This window comes from Simochromis diagramma, unplaced genomic scaffold (genome assembly GCF_900408965.1).
Source record: "Simochromis diagramma unplaced genomic scaffold, fSimDia1.1 OVJJ01000753.1, whole genome shotgun sequence".
In the NCBI taxonomy this organism is placed as follows: Eukaryota; Metazoa; Chordata; class Actinopteri; order Cichliformes; family Cichlidae; genus Simochromis; species Simochromis diagramma.
In genome coordinates, this window is record NW_024387523.1 from 18,598,151 (window position 1) to 18,621,606 (window position 23,456).

General features: G+C 42.9%; 2 protein-coding genes across 4 annotated transcripts; both read right to left on the reverse strand.

Annotated features, from left to right (window-relative positions):
- Positions 1-213: 213 nt before the first annotated feature.
- On the reverse strand, positions 214-5,572 carry cct3 (chaperonin containing TCP1, subunit 3 (gamma)). The gene is made up of 14 exons (XM_040020713.1): positions 5,441-5,572; positions 4,881-4,942; positions 2,931-2,981; positions 2,772-2,834; positions 2,594-2,690; positions 2,346-2,463; positions 2,086-2,272; positions 1,822-1,971; positions 1,579-1,711; positions 1,357-1,438; positions 1,099-1,279; positions 770-1,015; positions 549-680; positions 214-447 (listed from the first exon to the last, which is right to left on the reverse strand). The coding sequence occupies exons 1-14, from the start codon at positions 5,466-5,468 to the stop codon at positions 355-357; spliced, it is 1,623 nt and encodes a 540-aa protein (XP_039876647.1). The 5' UTR covers positions 5,469-5,572; the 3' UTR covers positions 214-354.
- A 6,299-nt stretch (positions 5,573-11,871) lies between these two features.
- LOC120727042 (protein disulfide-isomerase A3-like) lies at positions 11,872-22,704 on the reverse strand. 3 transcript variants are annotated; one of them, XM_040021168.1, is made up of 13 exons: positions 21,983-22,704; positions 21,504-21,582; positions 21,305-21,422; positions 21,112-21,219; positions 18,182-18,311; positions 17,974-18,087; positions 17,708-17,833; positions 17,428-17,610; positions 17,127-17,235; positions 16,911-17,039; positions 14,314-14,393; positions 14,181-14,238; positions 11,872-12,713 (listed from the first exon to the last, which is right to left on the reverse strand). In XM_040021168.1, the coding sequence occupies exons 1-13, from the start codon at positions 22,144-22,146 to the stop codon at positions 12,624-12,626; spliced, it is 1,488 nt and encodes a 495-aa protein (XP_039877102.1). In that variant the 5' UTR covers positions 22,147-22,704; the 3' UTR covers positions 11,872-12,623. The 3 variants fall into 3 exon arrangements, with proteins under 3 accessions (XP_039877102.1, XP_039877101.1, XP_039877103.1); XM_040021167.1 differs by lacking the exon at positions 21,983-22,704 and having other exon boundaries at positions 21,504-21,936; XM_040021169.1 differs by lacking the exons at positions 11,872-12,713; positions 14,181-14,238; positions 14,314-14,393; positions 21,983-22,704 and having other exon boundaries at positions 16,922-17,039; positions 17,387-17,610; positions 21,504-21,938.
- Positions 22,705-23,456: the final 752 nt, after the last annotated feature.

Below are 23,456 nucleotides of genomic sequence, written 5' to 3' on the forward strand. Positions count from 1 at the left end.
GCTAAAGATGTTGCACCTAGGTTCAACTGTTTATCGAAACATCAGGTGGGGATGGTGTTAAAGTGTGAAAACCCAAGCCCCTGAGTATGAGAAAAAATCTTTTACAGCTAGGCATGTAAAGGCAGAGATAATTGTAAGCTTCTTTGTTGGCAGAATGAAAAATAAATCTAAACCAGGTTTACAATCTCATAAAAAACATAAAAGTACATCACGCAGGTTTCAAAGGTAACTTTATTAACTGTTGTTACAGTTCACTGAGTCAACTAGTCCCCATCCATACACACAAACACACACGCACACACACAGAGGAAGAGAGACTGACGTGGATCTAGAGTGATGCGGACAGATGTGGGTCTACTCAGCTCCCTGTCCTCCCATCTGCTCCTCTTTGTTCTTCTTCTTGTGACCAGAGACGATGTCATCAATACGCAGCAACAAGATGGCCGTCTACAAACACAGCAGTATCATCAGTATCAATCACACTACTGATCAGTAATCATTGATATCAATCACACATCAGGATGTACTGCTGTGTGGGAAGTTCTGACCTCCACGGCGGTCTTGTAGGTCTGAGCTTTGACAGCGAGTGGCTCCCAGATCCCAAGAGCTGACATGTCGGACAGACAGCCACTCTCACCGTCCACACCCCAACACACACTGTTATCCTGAGTGTGTTTGGCCTGAACACACACACACAAATACAAACAACTGACTTCTCAACAACACACACGTTAAATAAAGTTTTATTGCTGTTACCTCATTTGCTTACCCTCAGTGATGTCAGAACGCGGATGGTGGAGGCACCACAGTTCTGGATCAATGTTCGGGGGATAACCTCGAGCGCCTGAGCTACAGCACGGTATGGCCACTGTTCGACACCGGTGAGAGCACGGGAACGCTCCGTCAGGTGCTTCGACACCGCCATCTCCACTGCGCCACCGCCTGGCAACAGGAAGGGGTCGAGCAACACATTACGGCACACCTGCATGGCGTCCTGCAGGTTCCTCTCCACTTCCTGTGGACAGTGAGACAGTGTTAACCAATCCTTGGATTTACCAATCACCTCACTGACTGATTGATTGATCGACCACCGCTCACCGCCAAGATCTCCTTGCTTGCCCCCCTCAGCAAGATGGTGCAGGCTTTGGGGTCTTTGCACTCAGTGATGAAGGTGAAGTACTCATCTCCGATCTTCTTCACCTCAAACAGCCCAGCTCCAACGCCCATGTCCTCCTCACGCAGCTCGTCCGTCCGACTCACAATCCGGGCGCCGCACGCCCTGAGAGAGAAACAGTTATTTACAGCTCACTAAAACTTCCTGTCTGAGGAGCAGAACGCTGATTGGCTGCTGCGTACCTTGCAATGCGGTTATTGTCAGTCTTCCTGACGCGACGGATGGCGGTGATGTTAGCTTTCACCAGGTAATGTTGAGCGAGATCTGACAGGAAACGGGAAGTAAATGCTACGCTGTTATTTTGTTTCAGGCATTGACCTCAGAGGACTTTCCCTTCATGTTTGTTCACCATCTTGGTGCTCTGCACCAGCTCCACACTCTGCTGAGCTGCAGCTGACATGTACCTGAGATCCCCTTCTCGGTGAAGAGCAAGTCTGGTTTGAGGCGGATGATGTCCTCACAGATCTGCTGGATGTACTCTTCCTCCATCTGCAGGATCCGGGCAAAGTCTTCCTCCTTACTGATCTCGATATCTGTCTGCAGGGGGCGGAGCCACAGACAAACATTAACACAAGTAACACACATACGCAAACAAGTGTAACTACCTCTGTCTGTCTGTGTGTGTGTGTGTGTGGTGGGTGGATCACCTGACTCTCTCCTTTCTTGTACTCAAGCGAGCAATCGAGCAAGACAATTCGTGGGTTCTTGATCATCCTCTTCATCCTTGGGTGCGTCACATCTTTGTTGATCATGACTCCTCTCAGCACGCATGAGTCCTCGATGAATCCACCAGGAACCTGTATGCAGCACACCATCATTGGAAACGGGACAGATAAAACTTTATTAACAAACAGCCTGAAGGCAGGCGAGCCAACCCTAGTTTAAAGCGACTGGCCCACAGTGATTCGTACCTTCTCCACCTTGGCGTACTTCTTGATGTCAATCTCTTTGCGACCGCTCTCCTCCAGTTCCACAGTGCGCACGGCGTCCAGCGCAATGTTACAGGCCAGCTCAGACCAGCGGCTCAGAGCTTTGGTGTTAATGGCTGAGTGGACAATCTTCAGCATCATGGAGCGGTCTGACGTATCCACAGGGGTGCTAAGAGGGGAGGGGGCAGAGTTACACATAGCATAGGACATGGCAACATCATCGCAGCTGGAACAGCCGTTACCTGATCTCCTTCAGGGTGTCCAACATGTCCTCCAGCGCCCGGCGGTAAGCACTGATGATCACAGTCGGATGCATCTGCTGCTCCAGAAACTGCTCAGCCACTGCCAGCATCTCACCGGCTGAAGGTCACACAGGTGACAGGGAGAGAGAGAGAGAGTGAGAGAGGGGGCGAGAGAGAGACAAAGACAGGTTTTAGATCAACTGAGAGATCGTGTGATTGTGTGCCACGTTTCTCGTCCTCTTCCTCACCCAGTATGATGACCGAGGTGGTTCCATCTCCCACCTCCTCATCCTGTGTACGGCTGATTTCAATCATCGACTTCGCTGCTGGGTGCTGTACCTGGATCTGTTGCCAAGGAAATGCAGAAGGTGAGGAATCACACGCCTGATTAGATGTTGAATGAGTGTGAGCGTGTGAGTGACTGACCTCTCTGAGGATGGCATTTCCATCATTGGTCATCACGATTCCTCCAGTGGGATCGAGCAGCATCTACATATACACAAACACACACAGGGGCACATGTTAGCATATTAGCATGCCGACAACACTTCTCTTGCTGTGCTGTGCATGTGCAGAGGGTCTGACCTTCATCATGGCCCTTGGGCCAAGGCAGGTCCTGATGACATCAGCGATGGTCTGAAACGCACAAAGAGATCAAGGGGTCAATCGATCACTCAATCAATCCCAGCGGGTCAGATCAATAGTTCCTTTCACCTGTAAGGTTCTGGCGAGTCTGTGCTCACGACCCACTGGGGATCTCAGAGTTAGCATGACATCTGTAACATGTGTCAAAGAGCCAGGTGTACAACTGCTTATTGATTATTATTTAGTCATGCTGATCACACTGGTCTGTGTTAATATGATCAGATTTTATCTGTCACACACAATTTGAGTTCATTTATCCTCCTGCAGTGAATCTATGTAGAGCACTGAGAGACCAGAATGCCAATATTCTGCCACGATAACTAAAAGTCAATAAAAGCTGGAGCTTCAGCAGATTGTGTGTGTGTGACAATGGTCAATAATGGAGCACACAGGAGCTGGCTCTTTGCTGAGATGTTTGTGATGGTACTCCTGGTCCTTGAGCAGCACCTGGACCAGCCTGAACCGGTCTAGTTATGTGCCGACTCAGTCTCTGAGTATCACCTTTTTGCTTTCTGTGCCACAGCCAGTCCGGCATTCAGAGGAAACACACAGCTCCCCGTTAGTGTCTGACGCTGTTAGCAGAATGAAACCCGTGTACACATTGTTTCAGATTGAACTATCAGCCAATCAGTGAACACGATTATGTCACTGTCAGCACTGTAAACTGCTCTCTGCAGGTGTTTTTTAGGTAAGCCATCAGTGTGCACAGGCTGTGTGTAACACACTAAAATCTAAATCTGAGTTTGACCCGTTCTGCACAAACTCTCTGCTGGTCTGTAGGGTTGTTATGTACACACACACGCACACAACTAACACATTCATTTAGTGTAGGACTGTCAGAAATCTTCATCAGACAGTAACATTTACCTTACTGATAAGTGCATTTTTAACCAATTTGTTTTTGCATTTAGGACAATGTTTTATATAAAAACAATTTAATACCGCATGTGAATGCGCTACACATCCTTTGGCAGATGTTTTCTGCAGCTTCTAAACAGAAAGCTAACAAAGCACAAAAATTTAAACACCTTTATAATCTTCTCCAAATTTTACTCTTCTTCATTTATGAGGAAATATATGTATAAATTCAATGACTAAATAATCATAAACACTTGGGTAAAGCTATTCATTATTTTAGTAACTGAGTATTCTATTAATTGCTCAGTGACAAATAAACACGTTCATCCTATTAATTACTAATATTAAATATTCAGGAGATTAAATCTTAGAAATGTATACAATCAAATAGTTTAAACAGCTGTCCAAACACAATACTTTTATTTTAGTTAAAAAAAAAAAAAACAACACAAAAAACTCTATCCAAGCTATGACAGGGTGAAAGGATGGGGACACACTGCACAGGTACTATGGGTTCTACATAGAACCAAGCTAAAAGCATGAGTAGAGGAGCAGAGGAGGCCCTGGCTAACCCAGGCTACTGTCACTGGTGGATTTCCTCAATTAGCCAGACCTGAGGTTTTTTGCTCAGACACAGAACATAATGTTTGTTTGCCTTCTGTGAGTGCACTTGGACACAGCTGCTTATTAAGTAACTAACCAATAACTTTAAGGACAGTGTGAAGCTCATCAAGAAGCTCATTGTGCTATGAGACCAATCCGGTCATGATTCTATTTTTTTTTTACCCAGCCCAGCTCCTACAAGAAGAGGAGCAGGCCAAGACTGACTACAACCAACAGCTGGAGCACCTGCCAGATTGGACATGTCAGTTACCACGGTAACAAATTTGATAGGCAAGATATATGTCAGCAGTGGTGCGGGGACCGCTGTGCACAGCACCAACACATCATCTGGATCACAAAGCAGGTTATTCAGTTCGTGACCTAAAGGGCACAGAAGGAAGTGAGCAGAGCCTTGTAGAACAAACGCACCTTTGCTGCATTGATGTTCCCGGTCTGGACTTTACGTCCAGACTCCCTCTTCACGTTCTGGTCTGCAGAGACACAAACACACACAGGAAGTTACTGCCCGCATACACGCAGTGCTGTTACTCTTTATTCTTATTCGTACAGTGATGATCCGTTTTCAATAGGCAGAGGTTCCGCCTGAAAAAGAAAACGATCAGTACTGATGATGACTCTTCTCTCTGGATCAATCACAATGATCAGAAACACAATGACATGTTCCTAATGACATAATCAATAAGTGAGTTCACACTAACACAGGTGGAGGATTCCACCTTCACTCCACATGAACGCCTGATTTTAGCCTCAAAGGAACCGTTAGCCTGCTAGCTCCGTGTTCATGCTGAGTAACGGGTTAGCTTAAGTTAGCCTATCATCCATCTGCTAACCGGGCTAACATGCTAACGCCGGCCGCGCCCCGCTTTGTGCGTCTCTGGGTTGTTAGCGGATCGAAGGCAGTTCCGAACGGCCTGCGTACGGTTGTCGGTGGTTTTGTAAAAGCTTTAGAGAAAAATAAGAATACTCACTGAGCACTAAAACCTGCTGGCCGATCATTTTCACAGCGCGTGCCGGACAACAGCCTGGAAGCTTCTGGGTGGCACGAGGAGAGAGGAAGGCTCCACCCACAGGGGCGGGCAAACAGCCCGGGTCCGACTAATCAAAGAGAACATTGCGTGACAGATAGGCAGATCCACCAATAAACTGAATGAGGCAAAAGGGTCGCTCTTTCATGGAGACTAAAATCAGCCTTTAGTTTCATATTATTTCCGTGTATTAAAACTGTTTCAGCTAAAAATAGAGCAGCTTCTACAATAAGCACCATCAGAATTCAGAGTTTTGGACTGAACTTCTAAAATGGCATTTTTTGCTTTTTTTATAGAAATAATTTATGCTCAGGAGCATGGGCGTCTCAGAGCTTTTTCTAACCCTCATCCTACCTACCTGTGGTGCGCCGTTTGTAAACTGAAAATGCTGAAATTAGCGGCAACAGTTTTCCACATTTAGCTCCAAACCTTATGAAAACATTTTTCGAGTCACTTTTTACAACATTTACGAAAATATTTGTAACGTTTTATATTTCAAACTTTTTATATTTCAAAATATATATAATCTAAATACTATATAAAATACAAATTTTACATCTAAATATTATATTTAAATCATCAGATAGTTTCTCAGATAAAAACGGAACATCCAACTGTTGGAGAAATGATGCTGATGGGACACCTGCATTCCAAAAATATAGTGGTTCAAAGATGGCGTCTAAGAGAGTCACTAGGGGGAGTGGACTCGGCTGGTGTTCTATCCAGAAGAGCTGCAATTGCTTGGCGAGTATATGCCGTGCCTCATCCAAATTTCATATGACATATAGATGCAAATCACAAGCTGATTCGTTGGAAGTTTGTTTTTCATGGTGCAATAGATGGATACAGCGGGGTGTTGATGTTTGATATCAGAGCTGAGACTGTAAAAGCCTCTTTACTGCAGCTGTTGGACAATTTGGCAGACCCCTGCATATCTGGGGTTACGTGAGAAGTCTCACATTTGGGAGGACATGTGCACAAGCAGGGGTGAAGGCTCTGGCTTAATGGGAAGTTCTGTGCACAACCAGAGGATTGAGCTTTTCAACCGAGACTTAAACAACAACCGCAGCTGGATTTATGCATCTATTTATTAAGTGGAATCGCTTGGTATCCTAGACTTAGAAAATGCAACAGACCTAATGTGATCTGCTGTATAAAGTGCTTTGAGCACTCAGAGTAGCCTACAGTTAGGTCCATATCTACAGTGGGGCAAAAAAGTATTTAGTCAGCCACCGATTGTGCAAGTTCCCCCACTTAAAATGATGACAGAGGTCAGTAATTTGCACCAGAGGTACACTTCAACTGTGAGAGACAGAATGTGAAAAAATAAAAAAATAAAAAAAATAATAAAAATCCATGAATCGACATGGTAGGATTTGTAAAGAATTTATTCGTAAATCAGGGTGGAAAATAAGTATTTGGTCAATAACAAAAATACAACTCAATACTTTGTAACATAACCTTTGTTGGCAATAACAGAGGTCAAACGTTTACTATAGGTCTTTACCAGGTTTGCACACACAGTAGCTGGTATTTTGGCCCATTCCTCCATGCAGATCTTCTCGAGAGCAGTGATGTTTTGGGGCTGTCGCCGAGCAACACGGACTTTCAACTCCCGCCACAGATTTTCTATGGGGTTGAGGTCTGGAGACTGGCTAGGCCACTCCAGGACTTTCAAATGCTTCTTACGGAGCCACTCCTTTGTTGCCCGGGCGGTGTGTTTTGGATTATTGTCATGTTGGAAGACCCAGCCTCGTTTCATCTTCAAAGTTCTCACTGATGGAAGGAGGTTTTGGCTCAAAATCTCACGATACATGGCCCCATTCATTCTGTCCTTAACACGGATCAGTCGTCCTGTCCCCTTGGCAGAAAAACAGCCCCATAGCATGATGTTTCCACCCCCATGCTTCACAGTAGGTATGGTGTTCTTGGGATGCAACTCAGTATTCTTCTTCCTCCAAACACGACGAGTTGAGTTTATACCAAAAAGTTCTACTTTGGTTTCATCTGACCACATGACATTCTCCCAATCCTCTGCTGTATCATGCATGTGCTCTCTGGCAAACTTCAGACGGGCCTGGACATGCACTGGCTTCAGCAGCGGAACACGTCTGGCACTGCGGGATTTGATTCCCTGCCGTTGTAGTGTGTTACTGATGGTGACCTTTCTTACTTTGGTCCCAGCTCTCTGCAGGTCATTCACCAGGTCCCCCCGTGTGGTTCTGGGATCTTTGCTCACCGTTCTCATGATCATTTTGACCCCACGGGATGAGATCTTGCGTGGAGCCCCAGATCGAGGGAGATTATCAGTGGTCTTGTATGTCTTCCATTTTCTGATGATTGCTCCCACAGTTGATTTTTTCACACCAAGCTGCTTGCCTATTGTAGATTCACTCTTCCCAGTCTGGTGCAGGTCTACAATACTTTTCCTGGTGTCCTTCGAAAGCTCTTTGGTCTTGGCCATGGCGGAGTTTGGAGTCTGACTGTTTGAGGCTGTGGACAGGTGTCTTTTATACAGATGATGAGTTCAAACAGGTGCCATTCATACAGGTAACAAGTGGGGGACAGAAAAGCTTCTTACAGAAGACGTTACAGGTCTGTGAGAGCCAGAGATTTTCCTTGTTTGAGGTGACCAAATACTTATTTTCCACCCTAATTTACGAATAAATTCTTTACAAATCCTACCATGTGGATTCATGGATTTTTTTTTTTTTCACATTCTGTCTCTCACAGTTGAAGTGTACCTCTGGTGCAAATTACTGACCTCTGTCATCATTTTAGGTGGGGGAACTTGCACAATCGGTGGCTGACTAAATACTTTTTTGCCCCACTGTATTTGGACACTGACAACTTTTGTTTTGTTACCTGTTTACTGAAATATATTCTAATTATAGTCATATTATAGAAATGACATTTAATTTAGGGTATCCATATTCAATGTGGATGAAGTGTTTAGGAGTTTCTTCTTCTTAATATGTGGCACCCTCTTTTTGAAGGGACCAAACGTTAATGGACAAGTGACTCAACAGCTATTCATAGGCAGGTATGGATAATTTCTTCGCTATGTCATTATCAATTAATTAGACAAAAAGCCTGGATTTAATTTGAGGTGTTGTGCTTGCATTTGGAAAATTTTATTATGAACAGACACCACGCGGTCAAAGAGAACAGAAAAACCCATCCGAGAAATTGCTACAATATTAGAAGTGGCAAAATCTACAGTTTGGTAAATCCTGAGAAAGGAAAAAAAGGACAGGTGAACTCAGCAACCCCGAAAGACCTGGGTGTCCAAGGAAGACAACAGTGGTGGATGATTGCAGAATCATTTCAATGGTGAAGAGAGAACCCATCACAACAGTTAACCAAGTGTAACAACACTCTCCAGGAGTGGTTCCCAAACTTTTTTTGCTGGGCCCCCCCTTTGTTTTACAAGAAAAATGTTCGTGGGGGGGGGGCACACACCCATATTTTGCTCCATTGTGGTTTATTTCACATTGTAAATGTGAGAGTGAATGAATAGTGGAATTGTAAAGCGCTTTGGGTGCCTAGAAAAGCGCTATATAAATGCAATCCATTCTAATCCATTTCACACCTCAAACATTTAGTAAGCAATTAAGCAAATACAAGTAATCTGCAATAAATTACAGGTAGTAAGAAAGTAAACTACTAACTCTTTTACGCTATGTCCACACCTAAACGGGTATTTTTGAAAACACAGCTTCTTCATCCACACATAAACGGTGTTTCGAATCACCGAAAACTGAGATTTCTTAAAAACTCCTTTTTTGCGTTTACATGTGGACGAGGAATACAGAGTTCATCACACAACGTCAAAGGTATGTGCCTTTTTTCACGTCACGCTGTGCGCCACGTTATTGTTTACATGAGATTAAATTGCAGAATGGCAGATAGAGACAAAATACTGTTAATCTGACTATCTTCAGGTTTTACACCCTTACATATACACACGCAGTTACTGTCCCTCCATTTAGAAAGGCAGAGGCGTGTGACATGCAGGCACTGGAAGCTTTCCTGGCAGACAAACAGTGTGAGTTTGTTTTCAGTGCTCCTTCTGCAAGTCATGCAGGTGGCCATTAGGACCATTCGTAATGTGCTAAATGCCACTACTGCTCAGTGTGCAGGAAGACTAGACGATGCCTCTTTTAGAACTTTGTTTTATGAAGCCATGGCTATTGTAAATAGCCACCCATTGACTGTGGACAGTATCAGCGACCCAAAAGCACCTGAACCTCTTACTCCAAACCATCTTATACTGATGAAGTCCAAGGTTGCCCTACCACCACCTGGGAAATTTGTGAAAGAAGACATGTATGCAGTGAAGAGGTGGCATAGAGTAGAATACTTAACTGAGCAGAAAAGAGAATACCTCATGAATGCCTCCACAAGACAGAAGTGGCACAAAACCCTCCGCAATCTAAAAGTGAATGACGTTGTTATCATCAAAGAAGGTATGTTACCAAGGTGTCAGTGGCAACTGGGACGTATAGTTGAAACTATCGAAGGGGATGATGGTTTAGTCCGTCGGGTCAAGGTTCAAGTAGGAGACCAAAGTCGGACCAAAAAACAGGACCGTGCTTTCAAGCCCCCCATTATCGAGCAGCCTATCCAAAAATTGGTGGTTCTTGTTGAAAAAGAATAATAACAAACATGTTATTGTCTGAGATGAACTGACATATTGACATAAACAATGTAACATTCCAAGCGGCAACTGCTCTATCATGGTCTGTACGCCTTTATATTGGCTGAAGTGGTTTCATTTTTGTTGTTGTTCAGAATCATGTATGATTTAGCTAGTTTGTAAATCATAGCATGATTGGTGGGAGTGTAATGAACGTCTGTACCATTGTCGGAGCTTTATGCACAGTAGCATTAATGATAGATGCGCTCAGAGGCGTGCCCTGTAACCTGTATAGAGCAGTCTGTCGTGCAGAGGAATAAACTGTATAAAGTCCATCTTAGACATGTGTGTCACTCAAGCTAGCAGCGCCCCATGAGAAATGGGCCGAATGTTTACGTGTTCACGTGTTCCCACTGTTGCCAAAGTACTTGCTCACAGGGGGTCATTTAATTGTTGTTTTTCCTGTATGTATTATTGTAGGGTCTACCTTAAAATTGACTGTTGTTGTGATTTGGTGCTGTATAAATAAAACTGAAAAAATTGAACCGTTTTAATCTGGCTTCCGTTCATTCCATAGTACAGAAACAGCTCTAGGAAAAATCACAAATGCTCTTTTGTTTGCAGCGGATTCTGGACTCATCACTATCCTCATTCTCCTTGACCTTATGGCAACTTTTGATACAATCTCCCACGGCATCCTTCTTCATAGATTAACATCTATTGGCATCAAAAATATAGCACTCGCCTGGTTTACCTCATATCTCTCTGGCCGTACAGTTTTTTTCAATTACTTATTCACAGATCACCATCTACTCCAGTTAAGTCCTGTGTACCCCAAGGCTCTGTCCTGGGATCTCTGCTTTTTAATATCTCCTACCTCTAGGTAATATTTTCAAGAAATATAACATTCAATTTCACTGCTACGCAGATGACACCCAAATCTACTTCCAAAACTATAGTTACTCTCATACCCACATCTATTTCTTATCGTTAAAGTGAAATCAAGGTTTCAGAACTTTCTTAAACTTAATGGTAATAAAACAGAATTTATTCAAATATGCACCAAATCTATACTGACTAAAGTTGGGACCATAAATCTTTCATTATCCATTGATAACTATTGTCATACCTTCCCCTCAGGTTAACAGTGTTGGTGTCATAATTGACAGCACTCTTTCCTTCACAGCACATAGAAATAATATCACTTGGTCTTATTTTTTATCATTTATTTTGTTGTACTAATGTAATTTTGAGGATCTTTATAAATAAAATGTATTATTATTAAATCAGACTTACTCCTGGTAATGAAAACCAATCTTTCTACAGGACCGGAAACAACCAAAAACATCAGGTGCTACCACTTTCTCCCTTCCTGTCTGTTAAGGAGCAAAGGTTACACTTTTTTCCAGCTCGTTTTCCCACTGAGCAGTGGGCAGTCACATCAGAAGTCTTCCTCACTCCCAGCAGGGTTGTAGCAGCATCACGTCTCCCTTTCATGGGTTTCATGACCAGGAACCGACCCAGCTGTCTGAGGTTAATGCAGTAACATCTCCAGTGTTCTGGTAATTTCTAGACTGGATCAGGTGATTCATGAAACAATGAAGCCTTTCTTCTTTAAAATGACTGACAGAATGCCCCACCACCTTTGATATTGTGTGATACCTTAGTTTAGGATCCATGGCAAGCATGAGGTGAATAAATAGTTTCATTTATTGAAACTGCATGGGAGGAGGGGGTGTTTTTGACTGGGGTTCCCAAAACATTTTTATTAAGTACTTCTCAAAGCAGAAAATGGACTACAGTGCTTTTCTACTCTATGTAACATTTAGACTCATGAATGCATCAGAGAGTTGGTTCCAAGAACCAACCAGCCATAAATACAATAAAAGTGGGATTACCGTCATGAAAATGTGGCAAATAATGTGAGCAGTCATATGTGAATTTAATTATGCTTATATCTAACAGGCTGATTGTGAATGTCTCCTTCATTGAGGAGACTCAGGGCTAGTGCTCATGTAGCACTTTCTGCATTTCTTGTGACTTATTTGTACACCAAGCTGAGAATCAATTTTGACTGATTTGCATTCTGAAAACACACGTGGATATTCCCATGAGTGTGTTTACCTGTGTCCAGTGACATCACATGTGCCTAAAGCATATTGGGACGACAGGTCGATAAGCAGCTGTGGGCCTGAACGAGCACAAACCTGTCCAAGTCTCTGAAATTCATACAAAACTTTATTGTCCCAAAAAACAGAAGAAAAACACCTGCAACCTGTTTGTGCACGAAAGGAGGTCGACTGAAGTTAACAAACAAACAAACAAACAAACAAATAAATAAATAAATAATGAGGCTGACAATGGCATGATTAATAGCGGTGTGTTTCAGGGATGAGTGAGCGATTTGATTTGATGCAACGAGTGTCCTGATGTAATGTCCAGTATTGGAGCTCCAGATTCAGGCTCTCCTCCTTGCTGTTGGGGGTGTCAGAGTTCATCTTTGAAGCCACTCAACACCAAGCTGTGACTCGCCTCTCGCTTGAGGAACCGGAGGAAGTCTTTGAGCTCGCGGGTGCCCTGAAAGCACATGGGAGATGTCATGTGACCCCAGAAGGAAGTTAACAAAGACTTTATCTTGTAAAACCTGTCAGTGGCTCAAGCACCACCCTTACTGTGAAGCCTTGCCTTCACAAACTGCACAGTGTCCACAGTGTCTGTGTAAGCTTCAGCAAACTACCAACTATTAAACACTAGACTTTAGCTCCACTTCCTCCACTTGCAGCTCTGGATGAATGAGGGTGTATTAAAAAACAGACTGGTCCGAGCAGGAAATGTGGCTGTGTGTGTACGTAAATGACAACAGACTTTCAAAGTAAAATTCTTCATTTATAATCCCTGTAGGCTCTTCTTTGGCGGTGTATGAGCCTATTGTTCAGAAACAGCTGTAGTGCCGTTTCTGAACAATAAATGTTGAGTCAAACAGTATAAACACGTTGGGTTTTCCAGGAAAGACCACAGCCTGAAGTTACAGTGCAATCAAAGCAAATATTTGTCACCAGGAAGGATTTTTAACATCCAGCCCGTTACAGGCTCACATTAGTTATTATTATATATACACACTTTTATTTATATAGACCAGCTGAGGAATAAGACGAGGATTTAATTAATTAGTATAAAATCAGGACTTTAGCAGCAGTTGGCAGACCCTGAGGGTACTGTGTCCGTATGCCCTGTGGATGATAAATGAGAGCAGTAAAAAGCACACTGGTGTTATTGGCTGCTCAACTTTTAAGATTAGGCTTAAAACTTTCTTTTTTGCTAAAGCATATCATTAGGCTGGATCAGGTGACCCTGAATCCTCTCTTAGTTATGCTGCAATAAGTGTAGGCTGCTGGGGGATTCCCATGATGCACTGAGTCTTCTTCACCTTTCTCACTCACTATGTGTTAATAGACCTCTCTGCGCTGAATCGTTGAATGACTCACTTCTGCACTTTGAGAAAACGCCTCTTCTGATCTGCGCACAGATGTGGTTGTACCTGTACCATATCAGTCAAGAGCCTGTACAAGTGGAAGCAGGTGCAGTTTAATGGACCAAATTATGTCCTGTGTTTCTTCTGAGCTGACCATGAATGGCTGTGGAGAAAAATGAGTGTCTGTACTTTGCAGTGCTCACACTGACCCGGGGGGTTAGAAAATTATTTAAATGTGAAGTATGAATGGGCAGACTCTGTGTTGACAAACAGGATGTATGTAAATGAGAAAATGTAATTTTTAAATCCCATTGGCATATGCTGAGAGAAGCCGCAGACTGCAGGTGTGGACCTGAGCTGGTGCACATAGGTGAGCACAGAGCATAATTAACTACCCATAAAACCCTGAGACAAGGCAGCTCAAACAGCTGTGAGGGAAAACTACAGCACAGGCGAGTGGGCTGCTGCAGATAACATTGACCTTAGATAAACTGAGAGGAAGCAACTTCGTCTAAAACTGTAGCTGAGGTCCATCTAGCCTCAAGTCTTGGGTATGCACTCAGGTGTCTTACCTGGTATCTGACGGGTTCGTCCTTCCTGCTTACTGGAGCAAAGTAGATGGTGGGAAACCTGCAGGCAGACACAGCGACATCAGACTCACACCTGGCAATGACTGAAGCATGTCACGGGAAACCTGAATCTCACCCTTGGACGTCGTAACCCAGAGGGACGTCATTGGCCAGGGCGTTCATCTTGGCAATGACGATTTTGGGGTCAGAGCGCAGCTGAAGAACACAAAGGTTTGACAATGATTTCACACAGAAATAAACCAGTAATATCTCCTTCAGTACAACAGGTCATTTTAAGACCTCATAGGCAAACAGGAACCAGCACCAGGTCTGAGACAAGTCCCCATTTGAGGAAGACGGAAGATGTTTCAGAGTTTCTAAAATGTCATGTGACCTTTTGCAGATGTTTTACACACTCAGGAAGGGGCAGAGCCTAAGTGCAGCTGCAGTGTGAGAGTAGTTCATAATAACCACACACGATGCTACAGAAGCATGAGCTGGCAGCTTTTTGTGGTTTGTTGTGCACCTGCTTATTTGTGGTGCTCAGCTGGTGTTGAGAGCAGGAAGGCCATGTCACACAAATATATAAGACCCAGCCTATTCTTATTCTAGCACCATTTCCTTATTGTGTAGAGAAACTGTTCAAACTGCACTTTTCTTATACTGAAGATTAAATGTATAGTTAATAGTAAAACCGCCAAGGGGTTCATTTTAAATGTCAACTGTAACTCTGTTAAATAATTAACATAATTTCCTCAGGGATTATTCAAGTATTCTGATTCTGATAAATCTAAAACACCATCATCTCAGATTTCTAAGGAGCTTGGAAAGAAAAATCTGGGACACCCCACCATTTTACCCTAAAACTGAAGAAGCTTCTCGGATGAGAGGTGAAACGTCTTCAAGCCGCTTTTCTTTCCAAGCTCCTTAGACTACGATGACTTGGATGACTAAGAACCTTCACAGACATCTCAGATTTCATAACTTTTTCTGACTGGTATTTCATCAAATATTGAATTTTAGTATGACCACTTTTACCTAGAACCACCAAGAAGGGTATTTTAACTCATAGAAATTAATGTAAAACCACAAGTGTAGCATGCTGGGTTGCCTAGCAACATCATTGTTTGCACACATTTTGACATGAAAGCTGCTGTAACATGAGCCAGAGATAAAATGTGACTGACAAATAAATCTCTAGGGGACTGCAGTCAAATAAAAGACCATTACTGCAGGGCTGAGGATGGGAGTTTGAGCCAGAGCAGACGTTCTTCATTTACACTTCATCAAAAAAAGATTTTTGTAATTTCTCTATTTGACATAATGTATTATATCATATTATTTTGATACAATCAAATTAAATATATACACTTCTTTTTCAATTAGTTAGCATTTTAATTATTATTATTTAATTTAATAATTTAGAACATAACAGCCCAGTACATGCACACTAGGGCTGCCACAAACGATTATTTTACTAGTCACCGATTATTTTTGCGATTAGTCAACTAATCAGATTATGTATCCATTGGACATAAAACGTACAGCTTATTGCGCCAGCAGCATCTGCTCTTATATAACTATCATTAGCTTACAGCTTTAAGTGTTTAAGGTATGTGCTAACTAAAAATAAAGACAAGATGATGGTTTATTAAACTCCACTGAAACAATCTGCAAATTTCATTTAAATTTAATAAACTCAGCCATCTACTCCTTGCTATCTAAAATATAACAGGACACCGGAGTATATTCTCGAGCATCTCACACTTCTGATAATCAGTTGTCTGATTGACGTTTATTCTGCTGTGTAAAAACTATTAACGGCAGCTGGCATCCTTGTACATGCAGTGCTGCCATCTTCTGTTTCAGTCTGTTATTACACTCTTAAATCCTACTACTTATTCCCGCGTCTTTTGGGATCTTACAAAGCTTCAAACGACGCGTCGACTATTAAATTAGTTGTCGACAATTTTGATAGTCGACGTAATCATGACTATTCGACTAATCGTGGCAGCCCTAATGCACACCACACCACAAACAGAATGCAGTTTCTTACTGAAGCACAATTGGGAATACCATTGGCAAGTCTGCAGGGCAAGTAGGTTCAAGTGTACAAAGGAAAGAAAAAGAAAAGAAAAAAAAGCAGACGCTCTGAGAAAGAGATGTCATACTTTTTGGAGATGTTTTCTTTTTTCCTTACATCATCTCACTGACCGGATTATTTCATATTAGAAGTGAGGAATGAGCCCAAATGTGAGTGAAGGAGACTGTAACGTGGAGATTAGATTTTTTTCCTGCAGAAATGCTGATGGATGATGGGATTTGCAATTATCTTCGATAGGAAACAGTTATGTTTTTGGTGTGATACGCATGCAGTAAGTAACCTGTGTTGTAGTAATCTGTTTGGTTGTGTTTGGCGAAAGAAAATATTTTATTGTGTAAAATAGCATTGATCACACCTTGCAAACATCTGCTTTGCCAGCTGATTGCACAGGATGGTACACCTGGTGCAGAGAAGCTAGAGTGTGGACTCAAGCTTGTTGGTCTGGTGACTAAAACAGGGTCTTCACCACACAGTGCTTATTTATAAAGTGCTTTACAAATCCGCACATTACGGCTACAGTTGGATTTTCCTGTTTGAGTGAAGCTAGCCAAACAGCGAACACCCAGTTACTGCTAAAGCGACAGAGTGTGAGAGTGGACATTATATTCTCAGTATATGAATGAGCGTACCGTTTCAGCGAGCTCTCCATAGACCGGCTCCAACTTCTTACAGTGAGGACACAACGGAGAAAAAAACTGGATCAGAACATTTTTATCCGGGTCATTCACCACCTGATCAAAGGACTCTGCTACCACCACCTGAGGCACACAGGTCAGAGGTTACAAAGAGGTCTACAACGTCATTGATACTCACACAAGAAGCTTTGGCGTGTTTGTTTTACTTACTTTGACAGCCCCAGAGTTCTTTTCAGGTATCGGTTCTGATTTGATGTAACGTTTGAGTCGACCTGCAAAGTAATCTTCCAGGAACCTCTGCAGAGACGCACCATCCCTCCTAAAACAAACAAACAAACACACACAGTTACTTGTTGGTGCTTTCATTGTGAATGAGGTCAGAAAGCTGAGAAATGCGGGTCAGCCCCCCCAAAAGTTTGAAACAGACTTGGATCAGATAGTTCTGGTTTATTGTGACCCCACCCCCTCACCTGCAGAACAGGTGACATAGTGGTATGACTTGGCTACGCACGTGAACTCCTCCCTCATGGTGTACTTGTGACCCAGTCGGGTCCGGATGGTGATAAAGGGCAGCTCCCCTCCATCTGACGTCCCCATTCCAAAGTCTTCCTCCAGCTCCAACAGGAAGTCCTTCTTATTGGCTATAGAGAAGGTTAGACCCCGCCCGACATACTTAGACGCCACCTTCATTACCCTGAGAAGAAAACACACAGGGGAGAGGATTACACACAAACACTTTAGTCAATCAAGCTGTACATCTGGAACACATCCCCTCTGTGTGCTTGCGTTACCTGTTCCTCCAGTAGTTGGAGCCGGGGATGTTGTGATGGTAGTCAAGATCGTAGTACGCCGTCAGCAGGTCCCGGACTCTCAGACGGTCTCTATTCTCTATTGTCATGTGAGGACACAGACCGTAGCTGCACATAGGTGGACACACAGAATGAGGCTGCGGTTCCTCTAATGACGTAGGACAGTTTTCCAATTTCATTGTACTATTGTACTATATATGACTGTGCAATGACAATAAAGAGTTATCTCTTATCTCTTAAAGACTCACATGTGATCTCTGATGAAGCGCCGCAGTGAGCCGATGGTCAGGTAGTCTCTGAAGATGACAATGTTGTCCTCAAAAGCATTGGCGAGTCTGGGAGGTCTGAACAGCAGCACACATCTGGAGAGAGAGACACACACACACGCACAGAAGTGAGAATAACACCTTTAAACTGTGACATCACTACGGTGATATCACTTAGGTGTGAACTCACTCTGAGTTGGCCCCATGCTCTTCGGCGAGCTGCAGGTTGGTGGTGTGAGCGAAACGGAACTGTTCTCTGAGTAGAGTGGCTGCCTTCAGGAACTCAGCCAGACGGAGGCTGTCCGTACCTGAGAACACACCTGATGCAGACACATGCACAGGTAAGGGAGCTAAAGGGGAGTCAGAGGACCACAGACACCATGTGTTTGTCTGACCCTGAAGTTAGCATGGCCATGTTTACTTTAAGGTTACTATAAGGTGATCATGCCATGCAAGCAATAAAACCTCAAAGGTGTACAGGTATCCAGACTGCAACAGTGTGAACAAATTCAACAAAAATGGTTTATTTGAAGAGTTTCAATTAGGTTTCAGAGCTCATCACAATACAGAAATGGCTTTAGTGAAGGTTACAAATACAAAAAAACAAAAAATTCATACACTAAGGTTAATTATGGAGTACCACAGGATTCTGTGGAAGGACCAATTCTGTTTGCATTATACCTGCTTCCCTTAAAAGGCATAGCAGATGACACCCAACTTTACCTATCCATCAAGCCAGATAACACACAACAACTATTTGAACTGCGTGAATGTTTTAAAGACAAAGACCTAAAGAGACATAAAGATAAAACTGAGGTAATTGTACTTGGCCCTAAAATTCTTAGAAACACTGCATCTAACCAGATGCTTACTCTGGATAGCATTACCTTGGCCTCCAGTAACACTGAGGAATCGTGGAGTCTTTAACCAGGATATGTCCTGGTATGTGAGGTCGAGCATTTTTATACATTTTTGTTTTATGCACATCCTTCAGATTTTGCCTGCAGCTTGGTGAACAGTGATGAAGCCCGGAGTGGGCGTGCAGGCCATTGTTACCATTGCTCTCAGTTTAATTCTGCAGGTACACATAGAGATGTACCTGCAGATGTACCTATGTGTGAAATCTAACTAAGGATCATGCATCTTATGATTCTGTCTAGGTTAGGAGTGTAAAGGCTAGTATAAATATATTTGGCTGCACTATGCCCGAGTACATTTAGAAGTCGTCTGTGCAGACCAGAGCGTAAGCCAGCACAGAGACACGTAACCAGGGTAAAAGTCATTACATAAAAATAGGAGAGGCAGGTTGCTAACCTAGATGTGACCTTGTCTGTACAGTGGAAAGACGAGTGCTATGGCCTCCGGAGGGGAAGAGGACTGCCAAAAGGTTGTGATCATCCTGTCCACCAACGAGGGAATGCCAAGTCTAAACCACGGCCTCTCCCCAACAGTTTTAACCAAACAGATAGAAAGACAACTCAATATATAATCCTGTGTAATGCTAAGTTAGGCTTATTCTGTTTCAGGAAATTGGCTACAGCTAGCTGCTTGCAGACTATGGTTTTCTGATTGAAGGAGTACATGTTTTATTTGAACTGTTTAAGGTGAATAAATACTTAAAGATTAGATTAAGACTACATCCCTCTTTTTTCTAGCCACCCCTCCAGGAGCCTGGTTCAGCTGGAGGTTTCTATCTGTTAAAAGGGAGGTTGTCCTTCCTACTGTCGCTAAAGCGCTTGCTCATAGGGGTCATCGGATTGTTGGGATTTTCTGTTTTCTTTGTATTATTGTAGGATCTTTACAATATAAAGCAACTTGAATACCTTGAAGCAACTGTTGTTGTGATTTAGCAATATATAAATAAAACTGAATTAAGCTGAACTGAGGGTTACCTAGGCAACAAGAGCCTGGAACTTTCACCTGTGACCAAGCAACAGCTACATTTCCCCATCGTTTGTTTCGTCTTCTGCTGTTTTGTTTATACTGATTTTATTCTTTAATGTCTGTATAACTTGACTTTGACAAATAAGAAGCACTCAGCCTAAAGCATGATGCAGCATACAGCAACACGCAGTTGCGGTTTTAGATACGGGTGACACGGGCGGTTGGCCGGGGCGGCATCACGGGCATCGGCAAAAAAAAAAAAAAAAAAAAAAAAAAAAAGCTCGTACTCGTGCTGCCCCGACGTCAGCCAGCGCATATTGGGAATGGCATAAGCACCGATCGGTTTTCTATCGCCCATTTGCTGGGAGTAAGGGCGCCCTTCGTTTGCAAGGTGCGCCTGCTGCTTGCGGCGCAGAGAGGAGAGGGTGGGGCGGCGGCAGATTTTCTGACCGGCTGGAGCAAAATTTACAGTTTGATGATTTAAAGTCTCACACACAAGCCGTCGAAAGGGGAGGGGGGCCTGCTGCTTCCAAATAGAGCACATTTCATTTATAATGTTGTAAATCCAAGCCCATTATGTATTCATGATTAGAATCCTGGGTTGTGTGAAATCCCAGAAATAAACCCTAGACAAAGTGAATCTGTGAACTAAGGTGTAGGTCTATTAGGTTATGTTGTGGTGATCCTCGGGTTGAGGGATGGGTGTTCATACTGGAGTGCAAAATTAAAACCAATGGAAGATGGACAAGAAAAGTTCAAAGCCATCAGCTCCTCAGTTTAGAAAAAAGAGAAAAGAGGAGGAGAAACGAGCAAAAGATACAGGTAAGCAGATGTGTCATTGGATAATGGCAGGTCATCCTGAAACAATCAGAATACTTTATTAATCCCTAAGGAAATTATGTGTGTTACAGTTGCTCCAAGAAGAAATAGTAGCAGTAACAGACTAAACTCCAAACAATACATTATGTTACAGATTTTAATATTAATTAGTCATCGTCAATTGTTGATTTGTCCTGTTCTCATTGTATGACGAATTATGATGGCTGTTTGGTAGCCGTTTGCATACTATGCATACTCTCTCTCTGTTCATGTGTGTGTGTGTGCAACAGTTTTATGTTAATGTACAATCCTTAATATGTTTTGTGTGTGTGTGTGTGTGGGGGGGGGGGCAGAGGGAGTGTTCGCCCAGGGCGCCAAACAGGCTAGGACCGCCACTGGCAACACGTGACCTCGTACCTACAATGCTGGCGTCATGGTTATTGACAAAGGCCTTCAGATCGTCTTTGGTCTTCAGGTGCATCGAGTCTGGACCAGTCTGCCTCCTCATAGTCTCGTAGATCCCCTCTGAACACAAACGCACACACAGACAGAGGTTGCATCACAGAGTCAAGTAACAGAGCAGGATTGGGATGCTCATAGTGTTTCCTACCTGCAGTGCGAGGACCATCATAGGGGGCGGAATCTTTGCCGTACCTAAAAATTCTCAAGGTGGGATAACCTGAGACCCCAAAACGACTGCACGTCTCAGAGTTTGTCGTACAGTCCACCTGCCGCACAGGTGAGACAAACAGATAAGACTGTTGTGAACACCTGTTTCACAACAGTAATGAACACGATGGACACATTACCTTTGCTAATTGAACACTTCCTTTCAGTCGACTAGCAGCTTTCTCAAACTCTGGGGCCAATTTCTTACAATGACCACACCTGAAGGAAGGGAAAAATAAAGGGATGAAGGAAAGGAAGGAGAAATAAACAAAGGAAGGGTGTAAAGAAACAGGGAAGGAAGGAAGGAAGTTGGAACGCAAGGAAGTAATGCGGAAAAGACGGAAGGGGAGGGAAGGCAAGGAATGAAGGAAATAAGAGCCACAGTATAATAAATACAAAATAATTAAATCAAGGGAAATGACGTAGGAAAGAGGTGGAGGAATGGAACGAGAGATGGAAGAGGACAAGCAGGTTGTTAGTGCCTCCATAACAGCAGAGACACGTTAAAAACAGCAGAAAACCAATAAAGATGGAATGATTTCATTAAAAAAAAAAAAAAAAAAAAACTCAGGAAAAATCTCCCGCCGCCGGCCGCGCTAAACTAACGCCGATTCTTTACCAAGGAGCGTAGAATTTCACCAGCATGGTCTCGTGCTCTGTTGCCAGGTAATCGAAGTCCGCGTCCCCGAACTCGAGCACGTCCCTTCGCGAGGACACAGCGGCGGGAAAACCAGACAGCACCACCAACGTGACGACAGGAAAAAAGCCCAAAGTGGGCGCCATGACAGAAGTAGAAGAAGAGCTGAGAGAACGGAGGATGAAACCGGTGATCGTTACTGGAGACTTCTTACAATGAGGCGGTGTTCCGGTGACCTCCTTCAAATTAAAACGCTTCACCGTAACAAATAGTATTTAAAATGTGTAATAACTAAAATCAAACATCTTTATTGGGAAATTAAATATGTGTAAAACGAGAGCCTTTACAGACACCAATCCACGCCATTTTAATCCAGAGGAAAAACCTAGCAACACATGAAGGTCTGGTTACTGCAGATTCGGTAGTTTCCGGTGTCGTCTTCTTCTTTAGTTTTTAATGGCAGCTTGCATTCAATACAGTTTTACTACTGCCGTCTCTTGGCTTATACTGCTACATCGCTTCTATTTCCCTAACCCTACAATGCCCTTTGTATCCTATTTTTGATGCATGAGTTTCTGAGACCGCTATCTCATCAACATGATAAATACTTGCCATAATTTCAAAAACTCCTTTTTTGTCTAGAATTAATATTATTGTTAACAAAACGTGCCAAAAATGCCCAATGTATCAAATGCAATACAAAAATAAAAGATAAAAACAAAAATATATCATACATACATATAGCAAAAACATTTGTGGATTTTGTTAGAATGGTTAATCAGAATCAGAATACTTTATTGATCTCTAGGGGAAATTATTTTTGGTTAAAGTGCTCCAGTATAAACAAACAGCAGAGGTGTGGACTCGAGTCACATGACTTGGACTCGAGTCAGACTCTAGTCATTAATTTTATGACTTTAGACTTGACTTGAAAAAATGTTCTAAGACTTGTGACTTGACTTGGACTTTTACACCAATGACCTGGGACTTGAATTGGACTTGAACCGGTTTACTTGAAAAGACTTGATATTTTACCCCAAATATAAAATTTAACATGCATATTATATAGAGATTGAAAATGTGACGTCATTCACGGGTAGAACCGCAAAGGATTCTGGGAACTCGTGGCAAGCGGTACTAGCGCACGCAGGCTTTCAATTAAAATCAGTTATACAGCGATAAAAAGAAACACAAAAATGTCAAGAAGCTGTTGTATTATTAACTGCAATAGCCGGTCGCATGACAGCCACGGGAAGCCGACGGGTAAAGAGATCAGTTGTTATCGGATTACGTCGTTGAAGAGAAATTGTTCGAGCCATGTTTCCGAAGTAACAAAGACGCGACGGATGGCCTGGATTGCAGCCATTCAAAGATCAAATATAACGTCCCAGAACACTTCAGCTCACAGGTTAGTCTGCTCCAAGCATTTACACGAAGGTCAGTGTTTTTTAGTAGT

Bases quoted from the DNA above. Each gene is read 5' to 3' on its own strand.
- cct3 (XM_040020713.1), bottom strand. From the start codon at position 5,468: ATGATCGGCCAGCAGGTTTTAGTGCTCA. The intron at 2,691-2,771 runs GTCAGTCACTCA...CCTTGGCAACAG, and splicing joins GAAATGCCATCCTCAGAGAG to ATCCAGGTACAGCACCCAGC. The intron at 1,016-1,098 runs GTGAGCGGTGGT...CACTGTCCACAG, and splicing joins CAAGCAAGGAGATCTTGGCG to GAAGTGGAGAGGAACCTGCA.
- LOC120727042 (XM_040021167.1), bottom strand. From the start codon at position 21,851: ATGGAGGCACTAACAACCTGCTTGTCCTCTTCCATCTCTCGTTCCATT. The intron at 21,423-21,503 runs GTAATGTGTCCA...CCTGTGCGGCAG, and splicing joins GAAGTGTTCAATTAGCAAAG to GTGGACTGTACGACAAACTC. The intron at 18,312-21,111 runs GTACGAGGTCAC...TGTCTGCATCAG, and splicing joins CCATGACGCCAGCATTGTAG to GTGTGTTCTCAGGTACGGAC.